The sequence below is a fragment of the Rattus norvegicus genome, chromosome 3, assembly GCF_036323735.1.
Source record: "Rattus norvegicus strain BN/NHsdMcwi chromosome 3, GRCr8, whole genome shotgun sequence".
Classification (NCBI taxonomy): domain Eukaryota; kingdom Metazoa; phylum Chordata; class Mammalia; order Rodentia; family Muridae; genus Rattus; species Rattus norvegicus.
The window spans coordinates 27,421,498-27,438,711 of record NC_086021.1 but is presented as its reverse complement, the minus strand read 5'-3'; the positions used below and the strand labels follow the sequence as shown (position 1 = coordinate 27,438,711).

Here is a 17,214-nt window from a genome sequence, read left to right as displayed (position 1 = left end):
AACATACTTCAATTACAAAGGCGGCACTTCCTCAGAGTAAAAGGCTGGGAAAATTTTTCCAAGCAAATGGTCTCAAGAAACAAGCTGAAGTAGCCATTCTAATATTGAATAAAATTGACTTTCAATCAAAAGTTATCAAAAAAGATAAGGCAGGACACTTCATCCTCATCAAAGGAAAAATCTGCCAAGATGCACTCTCAATTCAGAATATCTATACTCCAAATGCAAGGCACCCACATTCATAAAAGAAACTTAAACTCAAAGCACACATTGCAGCTCACACAATAATAGTGGGTGACTTCAACACCCCATGTTCATCAATAGACAGATCATGGAATAAGAAACTAAACAGATACACAGTGAAACTCTGGAGGAATGGTCCAATATATGGAAATCCCTCAACATAACCCACTATATAAACAAGCTCAAAGAAAAAAAAAACCACATGATCATTTGACAAAATTCAACACCCCTTCATGATAAAAGTCTTGGAAAGATCAGGAATTCAAGATCCACATCTAAACATAGTAAAAATCAATATACAGCAAGTCAGTAGCCAACATCAAAGCAAATGAACAGGAACTTGAAGCAATCCCACTAAAATCAGGGACTAGTTAAGGCTGCCCACTCTCTCCCTACCTATTCAATATAGTACTTGAAGTTTTAGCCAGAGCAATTAGTTAACAAAAAAGTCAAAGTGATACAAACTGGAAAGGAAGAAGTCAAAATATCACTATTTGTAGGTGATTTAACAGTGTACATAGGTGACCACAAAAATTTCACCAGAGAACTTGTACAGCTGATAAACAACTTCAGCAAAGTGGCTGGATATAAAATTAACGCAAACAAATCAGTAACCTTTCTCTTAAAGGATAAACAGGCTGAGAAAAAAATTAGGGAAATGACACCCTTTGCAATAGTCAGAAATAATATAAACTTTACCCAAGCAAGTGAAAGATCTGTATGACAAGAACTTCAAGTTTCTGAAGAAAGAAATTGAAGATCTCAGAGAATGGAAAGATCTCCCATGCTCATGTACTGGCAGGATTAATATAGTACAAATGGCCATTTTGCCAAAAGCAAATCTACTGATTCAGTGGAATCCCCATCAAAATTCCAATTCAATTCTTCATAGAGTTAGAAAGAGCAATTTGCAAACTAATTTAGAATAACAAAAAAACTCTCAACAAAAGAACTTCTGGGGGACTCACCATCCCTAACTTCCAGCTATATTACAGAGCAATAGTGTTAAAAAGCTGTATGGTATTGGTACAGAGACAGGCAGGTAGATCAATGGAATAGAACTGAAGACCCAGAAATTAATGCACACACCTATGGTCACTTGATCTTTGACAAAGGAGCTAAAACCATCCAGAGGAAAAAAGACAGCCTTTTCAACAAACGGTGTTGGTTCAACTGGAGGTCAGCAGGTAGAAGAATGCAAATCAATCAATTTTTATTGCCTTGTACAAAGCTCAAATACAAGTGGATCTTGGACCTCCATATAAAACCAGATACACTCAAAGAGAAAGGGGTAATGTCTCCCAGGTGGCTTATCACCGCTTTTGTGAGAATGGCAGTGCCTTTGAAATAACAGTGTATTCACTTCCTGAGCAGATAGGCACAAACAGTCCAGTGTCCCCTAGACTTAGGTTAATGGTTTAATCTCACTTTTTCACTTCATACTCTCATACTTGTGTGGTTAGTATCTTTATCTGTTTTATGAATGTGGAATCAAACACAGAAAGATTCATTACATGTCCTGATATATAATAACGTAAAAATGAGACAAAGAGAGCTGAACCCTAAACTGTTGACACCAAGCAGTATCAGAGTAATTCTCAACTACCTGAGTCAACTCTCCTTATTTTTCTGGTCCCCATAGCACTCTGATTAAATTCTCACTCTGCTTACAAAACCCCACACAGTAAGGCTCTCACTAGCCCCTCCTTTTTCATTAAAGACAGTAAGAGCCAGCAACATGGATGCTTTTCTCTTACTTGAACAAGCCATGGATGTTTCACCCACGACCCTTGCACTGACTTATCTCCCTGTCCAGATAGCTCTGGACCAAGACATCAGTATGGTCCTTCCTCTCCTCTTCTAGGTGTCTGATTTAGTGCCACCTTCTCAGTTTGCCTTCACTATTGTATGCATCTGTTTTTGGTTCTATGTTCCCCCAACCATTCTTCATTTTCCCTATGGTACTCACCACCATTTAGCATATTGTGTAATTCATATTGTGGTACTATCTGTTGGAGTCCCTTGCCTAGTACTTCTGGATGCTAACCTCACATTAGGGGAGGTTTCCTCTGTCAGTTCTGTGGATGAATGAAACCTAGGCCTTTGGATCCTCCTAGTATAGAAAGTTTCTATACACACAGATACTGAACCAGAATGAATTGTATCCTTTCTCACACTACAAACACTGAGAAGTTGTCTAACACTTTATCATTATTATTTCATTTCCCAGAGAGATTTGATGCTTATAGATATGTTTTTGTTATTTTGGTGGTGGTGGTGGTGGTTAAGAACATGGGTTGGGGAACTGGAGAGATGTCTTGTAGTTAAGAGGATTTGTTCCTCTTGCAGAGGACCAGGGTCCAGTTTCTAGTACTGGTATCAGGCAGTGTGTAACCATCTGTGTAATTCCAGTTCCATGAAATCTAATGCTGAGTTCTAAATCTGTGGGCACTGCACTTACATGATCCACATATACACATTCAGGAACACACACACACACACACACACACACACACACACACACACACACACACACACATCCTTTTTGTTTGTTTGAGACTGAATTTTCCTGTGCAGCCCTGGCTTTCCTAAAATTTACTTGTAGATTAGACTGATCCAAACTCCTACAGATCTGCCTAATTTTGCCTTCCAAGTTCTAGGATTGAAGACTTGTACCACTGTACTGGCTGGTTTTGTGTGTCAACTTGACATAAGCTGGAGTTATCACAGAGAAAGGAGCCTCTGTGCAGAAAATGTTTCTATGAGTTCCAGCTATAAGGCATTTTTTCAATTGCTGATCAAGGGGGCAGGGGCCATTGTGAGTGGTGCCATCCCTGGGCTGGTAGTCCTGGGTTCTATAAAAAGTTAAGCTGAGCAAGCCAGGGGGATCAAGCCAGTAAGCAGCATCCTTCCATGGCCTCTGCATCAGCTCTTGCCTCCAGGTTTCTGCCCTGTGTGAGTTCCAGTCCTGATTTCCTTTGGTGATGAACAGCAACTATTTCCTCCCCAACTTGCTTCCTGGTCATGATGTTTTGTGTAGCAATAGAAACCCTGACTAAGGCGCCCCCCACCTCACCTTTTTTTTTTAAAGACCATGGATTAAAAAACATGGCTTTTGGGCCAAGATCAGCCCACTACTTATTTTACGAATCAAGTTTTACTGCAATACAACCAAGTTTATTTGTTGAAATATTGCCTATAGCTGCATTTACATTATGAAAGCAGAGAATAAATATTTATGACTGATACCCGTACCTGCAAAAAATACTTACTACTTATTTATATAATTACTAAATATATGTATGTATAAACTACATCAGATCAAGTCTAAACCTGTCACTACCTAGAATATTGATCGAGTTACATAATCTTTATCGTAGTAGTTTGAAAGAGACTGGCCCCGTAGACTCAAAGGGGTTGGCACAATTAGGAAGTGTGGCTTTGCTGGAGGAGATGTGGCTTTGCTGGAGGAGATGTGGCCTTGCTGGAGGAGATGTGGCCTTGCTGGAGGAGATGTGGCCTTGCTGGAGGAGATGTGGCCTTGCTGGAGGAGATGTGTCACTAGGGGACCTTGAGGTCTCAGATGCTCAAATGAGGCCCAGTCAATCTCTTTTCCTGCTGCCTGCCAATCAAGATGTAGAACTCTCAGCTCCTTCTGCAGATACCATGACCACAACAACTCTTATAAAGGAAAGCATTTAATTGGGGCTGGCTTACAGTTCAGAGTTTAGGCCATTGTCACCATGGAGTCTCTTTACAGTCACAGAAACCCTAAGACATTTATGTATTTTAGGATTTTCATATATAAAGCGAGGATTAAAAATGAAAATAGTATTATTGAGTGAGTTAATACATGTGTTTAGTTCCTGGCACATAGCAGGAACTTGAACACCAACTATGCTATACCATTATTGCCCAAAGCAGCAGCTTCACGATCACTCACGTCAGCACCAGTATAGTCGTCACTCTTTCCACCACATCTCTGATACAGCATGCCATCCCACCTAACTTTTGTTTCTTTGTGTAGAGGATGGTAGTTCTCTCCTCACAGAGATATAAGGACTGAATGAGGCACAGCCTGTGAAGAGCTGGGTCAGCACATAGTACCAATTATGGTCAAAATTTCCTGCTGTTTCCTCACCTCTTCTGTACTTACCGCAAGTAGTAAAGAGAATATGGCAGAGGCCAAGCTTACTTTGACCTAAATTCGAGTCAGGTTTCAAGATCAAATACCACCTTGCATGTTCATGGGCTGTTTCTTTACCCAACTCACCCTAATAAATGGATTTGGTATTGGGTTTCAAATCTCTGACAAGGGTAACCTTTGGTACACATTTACTGTGCCAGACACGGTGTTAAAGGACAGTTAAAGGTCTTGTCATTGGTCATAGAAGGCAAGGGCTAGTTTTATACCCATGTAATGAAAAGACTCCCCTAAGCTCATAAAATTAGTAGGATGTAGACCTGGTGCTGTAGAAGTTCAATTCCATAGCTACTAGCCTCCATTCCTCAATGTACAAAAATACCATAGAGTATAGATTTAAATAGAGTGGAAATGGGCAAAGAGCTGAGCTAGGAACCCAGGTACAACACTGGCAGGAATCTATCTGCCTAAAGGACCAAGGGACTATGTAAAAAGAATGGGGTTTCAGAAACAACAAAACACAAGCTAATTCAGAGAAAAATGGCTGTACCCAGGACTGGGGCATGCCACCTTGTGGGTAGGGAGACTCCTCTTTGGGTTAGTTTTCATGATTGAAAGTATAGAAGAGATGTTGCTGGGTCACACACAGAACACAGAGATGTGCCACCCTCCTCCGTTGAGCTACACATAAAATCATCCTGTGGGGCAATAGGGAGGGAGTGAGGGAACAACTTTAAAGAATAGACTTGAGAGACAGGGTGACCATGAGACAGAGGGTACCTGGTGGGTGGTGCCACAGCACTTCAGCCAACACTATCTTGGCTGAGTGGGGGATGGAGGGAAGAAGTTGTAAGGGAATCAACCAGTTCTACCAGCTAAATTTGGAAATGATGTATGGGCAACCCACAGGGTGGGTGAGGCTCCTATGTCTCTAACAACCACAGGCGGTTTCTCTTGATTGAGTCACTGAGGGCAGGGGCCACCACAAGCTCCCCACTCCGGATCCATGTGAGACTCTATGAAGCAGGTGCAGGCACTTACTTCCCTGGTAAAAGGTGCCTCCACAGTCTCCAGACTCTGAGAACGCTCCCCTGGATTGTAAGGTTTGTCCATTGCTGGACAGAAACTAATATTGAATGGAAACGGTCCGTAAGTGAGAGCTGAAAGCTGCTGGGCCAGGGAAAGTGTGTGCTGGGCCCCATGCGTCCTGGCTGGTCTGGCTCTGCCGACTGCACTGGACGGCCAGTCTGACACGGATCGGGGGGACACTGTCAGGGTAGGCTGCACTTAGCACACGTTCCAGCAGACACATGGGTGATTTATGTTCAGTCTTGCTTCAAAATTTTCCATTTTTTTTCCTGCAAAAGATATAAACAGCTTATTCAGGCAGTGAGCATCCATAGCCACGAAGACTTAGTTTAGGCTCAAGTGGGTGTTCCTAAGGGTGCTGCAGCTCCTTTGACTTCATTAGCAAGGTCTGGTACTAAGAGGAAAGTATGGGAGCATCACATCCTGTGATATATCACATAAATATACATATGATATATTATATAAATATATTACACATACATTATAATATATTATATAAATATATCATATGATATATTATAAAATAAATTATATATTATTTTCTATATATTATATGCTATATTATTAGTAAATATAATTGAGCATTTTATATTAATAAACAGTAATGACCAACAATCAATAATTACTCAAAAATACATTCTTATAACTAATATAAATAATTATAACATACTATGTAGTTTTTTTGTCTAATAACATGTTATATAATAACATATATAATGATGTAATATGATAACATCTATGATGTGTTACATATAATATATTATCTAATATACCATGTAATTATAGATCATATATATTGTACAAAATATAATATATATGCTATATAATATGTATCCACATTATAACATACTTATATATGAATATATTATATTACATATGTCATTGTGTAATATACAGTTATATATTACAAATATATTATATATGATTTATATATATTATTTACATATATAATTACATGTAATTATATGTATAATTATACATAAAAGAATATATATGCCATATATGCACATATAAAATATATACCTACTAGAAATATAATGTATAATATATACATATAATGATATATAACATTTATATATACAATTTATGCATATAATAACATATCATGAATAATATATAATTTATACAACATATTATATTGTACATATATTATATATTATATGTTATTTCCATAATATATAATATGTTCTATTATACTCTATACATAATAAATATAAGATATAATACATGAATAATACTTTATTTAATATTATATTATGCATAACAAATATATATAACATATCAATCATATATAATAAATATATAATATGTTAACTATATTATGAAATACAATATATAAAATACAACATATAGTTATGCAAATTATTTTATTTATTTATTTATTTATTTAATTGGATTTTTTATTTACAAATTTAAATTTGTTTCAAATGTTATCCCCTTTCCAGGTTTCCTGTTCATAGCCTCCCATCCCATTCCACCTCCCCCTTCTTCTATGAGGGTGTTCCCCCCCAACCACCCACCCTTTCCTGCCTCCCTGCCCTGACATTCCCCTATACTGGGGGGGGGGTCCAGCCTTGGCAGGACCAAGGGCTTCTTCTCCCATTGGTGCCCAACAAGGCCATCCTCTGCTACATATGCAGCTGGAGCCATGAGTTTATCTATGTGTGCTCTTTGGATGGTGGTTTAGTCCCTGGGAGCTCTGGTTGGTTGGTATATAATATATAACTATACAAATTATTTTATATAGTCATATATTTATTATGTATTGCATATAATATGATATACTTTATACACATAGTTATATAATACATATGCAACATATATGATATGTCACTATATATCACGTAATATTTTATATCATATCATATATACTATATTATATATGATACATATATTTTAATTAGATATAATATGTACTTCATATTAGCTATAATAGATATGTAATATATTATATAACTATACATATTCTATATAATTAATCTATTAATATTATGATATTATATTAGTCAATCTATAACACATTAATTAATCCATATTAATTAACACAATAAAAATATAATATAATAATTATAAAAGGATAAAATATAATATTTTACTTTTTATACATCTCACTAGTATTAAATGTAAACCTTCAGTTGCCCAAACAGGAATAATCAGGGAGAACTAGCAGCAATCCAATGTGAACTACTGCCAGGGAAATCTTAGGGGAGGTTCAGAAGCAGCCAGAACAGAAAGCACAGGGGTCCTATGGGATGGGGTAACCATAGTGAGAGCTCTGCGTGTCCTACCATGAAGTGAAAACTTTTGAGAGTTTTGAGCAGGGAAGTAATATGACCATAGTTCTATCTCATCCTGGTTATAGCTTGGTGGACATTGAAGGCCAAAGAAAAATAGTTTCCTGGTGTTTGTGCTGCTTTAGTTTTTCTAAGAGCCCAGAACAGCTTGTATTGCTTCTCAACCTTCCCTTCAAATCCTCACAGGAACTCAGTGCCAGCCCAGGGTTTTTGGCTAAGTGGGTACAGTTAGGCCAGAGAGGGACAGTAGTTAGAGAATATTGGAATCTTGTAAAAGATTTTAAGAAGAAGACTTGATGGTGGGTGTCAGAGAATATGACCGTGACGTACATTTGAGAATTCCCTGAGAGCAATGTTTGGGACAGAACAAGTGGATTTCTTTCAGTGTTACCTACATTACTGAAGGGTGAAGATTTCCTTCTATTATCAATGTCCAGCCTGTGTCTAACTTATGCTGCAGACTTAGGAACTCACAAACCTGAGTTTTATAGCTCCTTTGTCTGCACACAGTGTGAATCGCAAGGCCTCCTTTGTGTTTCTGTTAATACAGTATGCAGAAGATTAAGACCCAGGGTGAATGCCTCACACAGCACCCAAAAGGAAGCACTTACCCTCACAGCTGGCTGCACAGTATGCCTGGCTGTGGGAACTTTTTGTCATCTTTGGGGCTTGTTTTCTGATGTGAGGAAGATTGATGGCTTGTAAAGGGCTGCTGTGAGGATTGAAAGATTATTCAGGAAATTGGAGCTCTTACAGCTTTATCGGAAACACAAGAAGCTGTCAGGAGTTGTGGCATATTAAATGTTAAATATATAAATATTAAATATATAAAATGCCTGAGATCAGGGCTGGGCTTTGCCACAGATCAATGTAAACAGGGCTTTGGTGTTAAGCTCTTCACTGAGTCAAGACAGCCACACCTCTAACTCAAGGCAGTCCAGAACCCACGCTCTCCACAGTGACTCAACCTCTAGCCTGTGTGTTTCCTCACTAATGTGTGCTGCTGTGATTGCTGCTCTCATTGCCCCAGGAGCCTAGACAAGTCACACCTATGTTGCCTCCTACCTCCCCTCCACAGTCTCCCAGGCCCTTCTTGCCATCCCAGGTTTCTTGCTAAAGTGAGCACACCCAGGGCAGAAGATAGTGATACTACCTTGTTAATAATTAAAAGGTCTGGACTCCCAGACTGTCTTCAGTGCCTGCATATAGAGCTGCAGTCGTAACTGATCGCAGAGACAAGATTTCCTTGGACCAAGGTAATTTCTGCTATTGAGAGCCTTGTGAGGGAAAACTTTCTCTGCTTTCTGTTCAGCCCTGGGTGCTTCGGTGGCCTTCGCCCAAGATACAAGGTACAGGAGAAATTAAGAGTTGCTTATAATTAGAGTGCTGCTTGCAATTTTCTCATTCCCTGCTTAAAGACAACTGTCAAGCAGGGCATTGATGGTCCTGGCTACAGGGAGGTGAACAAATGGTTTCCATTCTAAGAGACTGTGTACTTTCTATACTCGGTGCTATTAACCAGAATCTTATACTCAAACATCTCTAGAAGACAAACTTCTGATGCGGTTATGGATGGTCACCTGAAGAATCCTCAGAGGTATCTCTCTGGAGAAAGAGTAAAGGGATACAGAAGTCAGAGGGGCAGGTTTGCTGCCAGATGCACAGGAATTCTCGGTTTAAAAGCAGGAAAAACTGTCATTCACTAGCTATGGGAGAGAGCTGGAACAGAGATGGACAAGTGCACTCTGCCTTCCCTAGGCCTGGTGACTCAATGCACAAGAAGTACCTGTGATAACTGAACCCCCTCACCATCCAGATGTGAAGGCGGATGGCATTTCAAAGTCATCATAACCTGGAGACAAGTCAATAAAGGAATGGGAGCTTCCGCTTAAGGATTGCTGTCCTTGCGGTTCTTTCTAAGTACATGCAAGAAAGATGGCTCAGTGCTTCAGAGCACTTGCTGTTTCTGAGGAGGGTCAGGGTTCAAACCCTAGCACCCACCCTGAGCAATTTACAACTGACTGAGACTAGTTCCAGGTAATCAGACTGCCTCTTCTGACCTTTGCAGGCACCAGGCACGCACATGGTACATACACATACAGGCAAGCGAAACACTCGTGCACATAAATACAATAGACAAGTCATTAAAACATTTTAATGTGAACATGGGGGTGAGGACATAGGGAAACTCTCACTAAAGAATTTCATAGAATTGTAGGAGCATCTACGAGAAAAATGTTTTTCTTTTCTCTTTCTTTCTCAGACCGGCAATGATGGCTTTCCCTCCACAATCTCATGTATGTTTTACTCCTCCAAAAAGCTCTGACTTTGACAATATCAACAAAGGGGGTAAGTGTAAATCACAAATCAATTGGACAGTCTTCATCTAATCTCACCAAGGACAATGAGGTTGAAGGGCCCTGTTTCACTTTCTTAGCCACAGATCTATTTGCTAAGATACTCAAAGGCACACATTGAGATCGCAAGGCACTTAGCTCTTGTCTTATTAGTTACATTTAGAATTGTTTGTTCATTTTGACTAAGATGGTAAGGAAAAAAAACACAACATACTTATGCTTGGTTAATAGTTTTGGTTGTTGTTTCCATATAGAGACTTTATAAATCAGGAAAAGATAACGCTGTAAGAACTGGCAAGTGTCAAATATGTCTTGTAACTAGGAGTGTATTCAGTTCTTTTCTGTGCCATGGTCAATAAACTAGGCTGCCCTACTTCCCTTTCCTTTATTTTTATGGCCATGTCTTCTCAAAGCAATACTCATCACAGAAATTCGGAATTCATTATTATTAGACTGGACCCCAAGCCTTAAGGTTAGTTATGCCCACACCTGTGTCTTGTGTTTTTCTGTTATCTGGCAGTTCAAGCATTTCCCAGTACCTACAGAGTTCATGACTCCCAACACAAGGCGTGGGTCCTGGCTGGAAATTCTTTGACAGCGGTTCCTGCTAGCAACAGCGTCAAATCTGGTAGGTGGCATGTGACGGTGCAGGTGAAGAGCCGTCAGGTTCACTGGGAGTGGATATGAGCTTGCACAAACCTTGTGCTGCTCCTTCCCTGGTCACCAATCTTACCTACGACTAGAGGAAAGACAGGAAGAAAATGGTTATTCCCCTTCTACATCTAGGGAAGCCTATTCACAGAAATGGCAGTGCAGGAGCCAGGAATCCCTCTCACGAAAGCATCTTCAAGTAGGAAGGGTTTGTGTTACCACAGTCACTGTTTCTTTTCAGAATGGCAATTCCTCTAAATTCCAACTGACATCTACCCAGGCTTACAGATTCAAACTCTCTCATCTTTCCTCTGTCATGCGTACAAACTCTTCTCTCTTGGGATCTCCTCTTCTGGTAATAATGAAACATCACATCTTCCCATCAAAAGGCAATCAATCCATCTCCGCCTTGTCTCATTTCTTTAAAACTTCCATATTTTATTTAACTCCTCTCCTAACCTTGTCTACTTCACACAGACCTCTTAGATCATATCCCCAGTCTTAATACTAAAACTACCTCTTGATTCCCACTCTATCCCTACCACCACTTGTTTTAGTCAGATTTTCATAGTATGACACCACCACCTAAATCATTTAAAAACCATGCAAATATTTATTTGTGTCCATAATTTCAGAGTTTTCAGAGCTTTTTGCTGGTTCCATTGCTTGTTTAGGTTCATGTAAAGACAGACACATTACCATGGTGGAAAAGAGCTACTCACCTCATAGTGGACAGAAAGTAGGAGGAAGGTCTCAATCTTCTTGCTTTAAAGAAACATCAACAGTGACCAATTAGGTCCCGTGTCCAATAACTCATTCAACTATGAACTCACTAATAGAATAGTGCATTGATGAGGTTAAAACTCTCATGATCTGGCCATATCTCAATAAAGCCAGCAGGTGGGGTTCAAACCTTCATTATACAAGAGTTTGAGGGATTATTTCATACTCATAACACAATAATCTTCTGTTTGCTTGTGGCAATCACAGATAAATTCTGATGGGAAGTAGTCTATACAACTTGTCTTTGATTCTTGTACACATTTATATCATAATAGCCCACTTCAAAGAATATATGTATATTCAGTATTCTGTTTGCATTTGTGCTATACAAAACTTTCTACTGGCTACTGGCTTTCTACTACTCTTGGAAAGTGAATGGAGTTTGCTGGCGTTCCTTTCTTCTTTGGTGTATACACCCACATATACTTTGAATATATAATTAGCATGTGTTATTTCCATGGTCTGTATTAAACAATTTAAAACCATCTTTAAAATTTGTTACAGAATCTTTATACTTATTTTCAAGAAAAGAAAGATAATAATAAATATCATATGACCTCCTTCCTTAAATATAATTACTATTAATACTTCTTTTCTACAAAAAATATTATATACATAGTATTAATACAGACAGTATTTCATGCTGTAATAATTTCAAATAAACTGTTTTATAAACTACTTCTTTAATTTCATGATAAATCATACATTTTATTATTTACCAAAGATATCACTATATACATGAGTAAAAAAATCCATATTTTAAAAAAGAATTTGGCATCTAGATTTTCACTCCCATTTCCTTCAGTTCATCTTTCCAAGGCCACCTTCTGCACCCTCACCTAAAGAACAAAACGTCTGTTCTTGGTAACTTGGAAAATGATGGATAACTCAGTCTTGAACAGCTTTCATCTTCCCTTTCTGGAAGAACAATTATTCTTGTGTGTGTTACTGTCTTCTTTGGACTTCTTTGTTTCATATTTTCTTGGAGATATCTGAATGGTTCAACTCCTCAGAGCTCTATCTGTGGCAATACAATTCCGGTGAAGGGATGGCAAGTTATCTCTTGGTTTAGTATATGACCACTATGCTCATCACTCTGCCACTCATGTTTCCAACAGAGACCTCTGAATGTTTTACACCTGTCTCCTCCAACATCTTTAGTTTTGTGTGCCCTCAAAATGAACTGTAGATCTGTCTTCTGAACGATCCTGAGAAGATCCATTGACGTCACTACCACCCTTTGTTCATTCACATCACAAGAACAGGAGGCACCCTTGATGATTCAGGGATGATTCAACCCACTGATTATTCTGTGGAAAATGTGCCTCATTTCTGTGGCACAACCTCCCACAAATTGGGCCACCATTGTCACACCCTCACTGCTCTTCTTCCCATTTCATTTGTGTAGTTCCATCTATTGCCTACGTAGCAGAACCACGAACAACCCTCTTAATACATGAGATTGAATATGGTCATGTCTGCATGTCTGTTCTTGGGAGAGAGCACAGGAAGAGGGGAGGAGGCCTAAGTGTACCATTCTGCTTTGAGATCCTTGAACATAGATACTTGTTTGCACACAAGGGACTTCATATATTGTTTTCTTTTCCTATTGTGATCTCTCTCCAACCCCTCCACTATCCAGTATCCATCTTTTCATATGAGTGTTTTCTCTCTTAGCCTTACTCTCTGGACTTGAAGTCTACTTCTTTAGAAAAGTTTTCTAAATCGGGCCTCACTCTTGTTTTTCCAGGCTTTGGTCAGTTTCCCCCAAACAGAGTTTTTGGTAATTTTTCTTTTTACATCTTTTCCAATTTTATCATTTTTATATATTTTATATATTTTTATATATTTTATAGGAAATGATGATTTCTGTCTTTCCCTAAGCCAAATCACCAATGCCCACATAGTGCTTTGTCTTACGTGGCATTAAGTAGTTATCAAATGGATTTGTTTTCCTGTCCTCTGTTAAGAAATAGATACGGAATACCCAAACTCTTGGGCATCTCATCCTAAATTATTAAATAGTTAAATTCAACCAAGAATGAAAAAAAAAACTCATATAATGAGAACTTAAATAACATAGTGGTATATTTCTTCCATATATAAGATCAGTGGGATAGCCAAGGCTGGGTTCTATGTTGGTTCTACGATGCCACCAGAGGCCAAGGATTCTACCTTTCTGCCTCAGCAACGTTAAGTTTACCTAAGCTATCACTTAAGTGATGTAAGTAACAAGATGACACTAAAGTGACAAAGTATTTCTAGGTGAGTCTAGTCTTAAGGAGCAATTTTAGAAACCCTATAGCATACTTCCACTCATATCCACAGGCCACACATAAGTGCATAACTATATTACTATTTTTAGCTGCAAGGATAATAAGACATTTTATTTTATTTTTGGGAAACAATGACAACTGAAATTCTGGTATCAAGAAGAAAAAGGAAAGCAATGAAGAATCACTGTTATGTGGATAACATAGAGAGCTTTGATGGAGAAAGTTTTTCACCATCCCTGATTTGGAGGGACATAAGAGTGGGAGGTGAAAGACTGGATTTCTCTGTGATTGAAGTCTGACATATTCCGTATTTTTCTTGTGTTTCTAGTCATTCTTAGCTTGATAGCATGTAGAGACATGGAATTCCAAGATGAAAAGAAGGGTAATCTAGTTTTCCTGGGAATCAAAGGCAGAAGTCTCTGCCTCTTCTGTGCTGAGATCGAGGGCAAACCGACTTTGCAGCTTAAGGTGAGTGGGGGTAGTCACTGCTTGAAGTAAGTCAGGTAGCCTTCTGTCTAAGGTGACTTACCAGTTGCCATAGTATAGTATGGTATAGTATAGTATAGTATAGTATAGTATAGTATAGTATAGTATAGTATAGCATAGTACAGAACAGAACAGTATAGCCATGCAAGCTCATACCACTCACGGTCAGGAAGGATCTTTCACCTGCACAGACCACAAATAAGTTACACTACTGCTGAATAAACAATAGATAAAGCATTCTTCTAAACTCCGGGGCAAAAGATCATACAAAATCAGAGCATCAAAGTCATGCAAATGTTTCTGAAAAGTGACGGAATGTGGTTTAGTCCTGGATAACTTCCTCTCAGACATCTTCAGAGATGCTAATATGCCAGTTAGGCAAAAGATTGCAAATCTGTATTTTTCATAATATATGTTTATATTGGTGTGTGCTAAAAGAAGAGATTTATAATTAAAAGCCAAATCCCTTGCTAATGATGGAAATTATAATGCATAAATTCACTCAGAGGTTGGGTCTCTAGGCTGGCTGGCATGAACCTGTAGATGGAAGCATATCAGGATGCATACCTACCCTTACCCCATTCTGTTCTAGGGGACACAATGCCTTAAAGAATCTGTAACTCCCTATATCACAGGATCTTGGGAGAAAGACAGGTTATTGGAAACTAGTGGGTATCTGTTTTGATAGCTTATAATTTTTCATCTGTCTGCATCTCTAACCTCTATCCCTCCTATTGGATAACAGCTACTCCTGTGTTGCACCCACTGCTCAGTTACTGAAGTCCCTCTCACAGGTGCTCCTCATTAACACACCTCTTTTTTTTATCCCTAGGATGTAGACATCATGGATTTGTACAATGAGAAAAAAGCACAGAAAGCCTTTCTCTTCTACCATGGCATAGAGGGATCTACTTCTGTCTTTCAGTCAGTCTTGTATCCTGGCTGGTTTATAGCCACCTCTTCCACAGCAAGACAAACAATCATTCTTACACAGGAGAGGGGTGAAGCTAATAACACTAACTTCTACTTAGAGTCTGAGAATTAGATCTACCATGGGCCATATGTGGCCAGTTGCAGGCCAAAGAATCAAACTGTTGGAGAATCTTTTACTTGAAAACATAGCAAGACATCTTAGAAGACCACCATGTTTCCTCTTCTCCTGACATCCATGTCTGAAATGCCATTCATTGGTATAAGAGAATAAAAAATAGGGCTGGAGAGATGGCTCAGTAGTTAAGAGCATTGATGGTTCTTCCAGGGTTCTGAGTTCAATTTCCAGAAACCACATGGTAGCTCACAACCATCTGTAATGAGATATGATGCCCTGTTCTAGTGTGTCTGAAGACAGTGACAGTGTACCCACATATATGAAATAAATAAATAAAAAACCTCATTGGCACAGGCAGAAATTTCCTAAACAGAATTCCATTGACTCACATGCTAAGATCAAGAATTGATAAATGGGACCTCATGAAACTGGAAAGCTTCTATAAGGCAGAGGACATAATAAGACAAATCAACATCCTACAGATTGGGAAAAAAATCTTCACTAACCCCACATCTGATAGAGGGATAATATCCGAAATATATAAAGAACTCAAGAAGCTAACCTCCAAAAAACCAAAACAACCCAATCAAAAAACAGGGTGTAGAACTAAACCGATAAATTACAATTGAGGAATCTTGAATGGCTGAGAAGCACCTAAAGAAATGTTCAAAGTCCTTAGTGATAAGAGAAATGTAAATCAAAATGACCCTGAGATCCCACCTTACACCAGTCAGAATGGCTAAGATCAGCACATGTTGGCGAGGATGTAGAGAAAGACGAACACTCCTCCATTGCTGCATTGCTGGGGAATAGTTGTGTGTGTGTGTGTGTGTGTGTGTGTGTGTGTGTTACTGACTCATGCATTTCCCTGGTTGGTACAATGTGCATGTACTTTTCCACTCAGTCATATGTTTGAATAGATGTCCACCCTGGTATGAATAGCTTTAGTTCATCCTCTACAGCTGAGTTTCCAAAAGACTCATTGCCATGCCAGCTGCCTAGCTATTCCTTCAGAGATAAACAGGTAAGCTGTTTCATGAGTATTATAACAAATAAATATCCCCCTGAAGACCTGTTTTCATAACTGCACACCTTGCATATAGATGACCCGTCCAGCGGGTCCAGTTATTCAGGGTCCTGAAGAGGCCTTCTACCTGTGTATCAAATGGGGGTGAAGAGAAGAAGGAGACCAAGCAAAAGTTCTGTTGTCAAGGTCTCGTTTATTGGGGTGAACGTTACAGCTTTTAAGGTTTTCAGGTAGGGGGAGTGTCCTTAGTGAAACACAAAGGATGGAGGGAGAAGGGCATTCCAGCAGCGAGAGCAGAAGGTGAAGAGGTCATGCGATGGAGATGCTGGAGACGTCTGGTGTTTGCTCAGACTGAAACATCCTGTGAATGTTATCTTCCTGTGCCGTAAATTCATGGGGGAGGCTTTTGTCCAACAATCTCAAGACTTTATGGCAGTCATTTCAAGGTTGAATCTCTGTGGCCAATGCAGCCAAGAGTCACATAGCCACTTTGAGCCATGGTCACAAAGCAGCCAGGCCCAAATCCAGTACGGCTCCCTACATATAGAAGCAAGACTTTCTTTAGAAGAGTGAACTGGAGTAGGGACAATCCTTATTTCCAAGAGTGTTCTCTGTCTTATATATGGCTTTTTTCCATTAAATACCTTCAAGGTATTTTTTTCCTTGCCAAATATTGCTCACAATTTAGATTATGAGTATTGTTGGCTCAGTATAAAAGGTTATTTGTTATTGCAATTTGCTCATCATTTACTAATAAGCACTCAATATTCAGCATACCCTAGTTTGACCTCCATGTCTAGTTTTCCATTCAAACAT

The 17,214-nt window shown here is 38.9% G+C and overlaps 1 protein-coding gene across 4 annotated transcripts in view; it reads left to right on the top strand.

The window, feature by feature from the left end:
* Il36b (interleukin 36, beta) overlaps positions 1-15,732 on the top strand; it is a 98,365-nt gene extending 82,633 nt beyond the window's left edge. For 3 of the 4 annotated variants that reach the window (XM_063284052.1, XM_063284051.1, XM_063284050.1), the window contains 4 exons: positions 10,034-10,119; positions 10,648-10,755; positions 14,166-14,305; positions 15,156-15,732. In XM_063284052.1, the coding sequence (XP_063140122.1) occupies positions 10,041-10,119; positions 10,648-10,755; positions 14,166-14,305; positions 15,156-15,368 (540 nt within the window). In that variant the 5' untranslated portion in view covers positions 10,034-10,040 and the 3' untranslated portion in view covers positions 15,369-15,732. Of the gene's footprint in view, positions 1-10,033; positions 10,120-10,647; positions 10,756-14,165; positions 14,306-15,155 lie in introns of those variants that run through there. The other variant, NM_001108570.2, reaches the window with a different exon arrangement.
* The last annotated feature ends 1,482 nt before the right edge of the window (positions 15,733-17,214 follow it).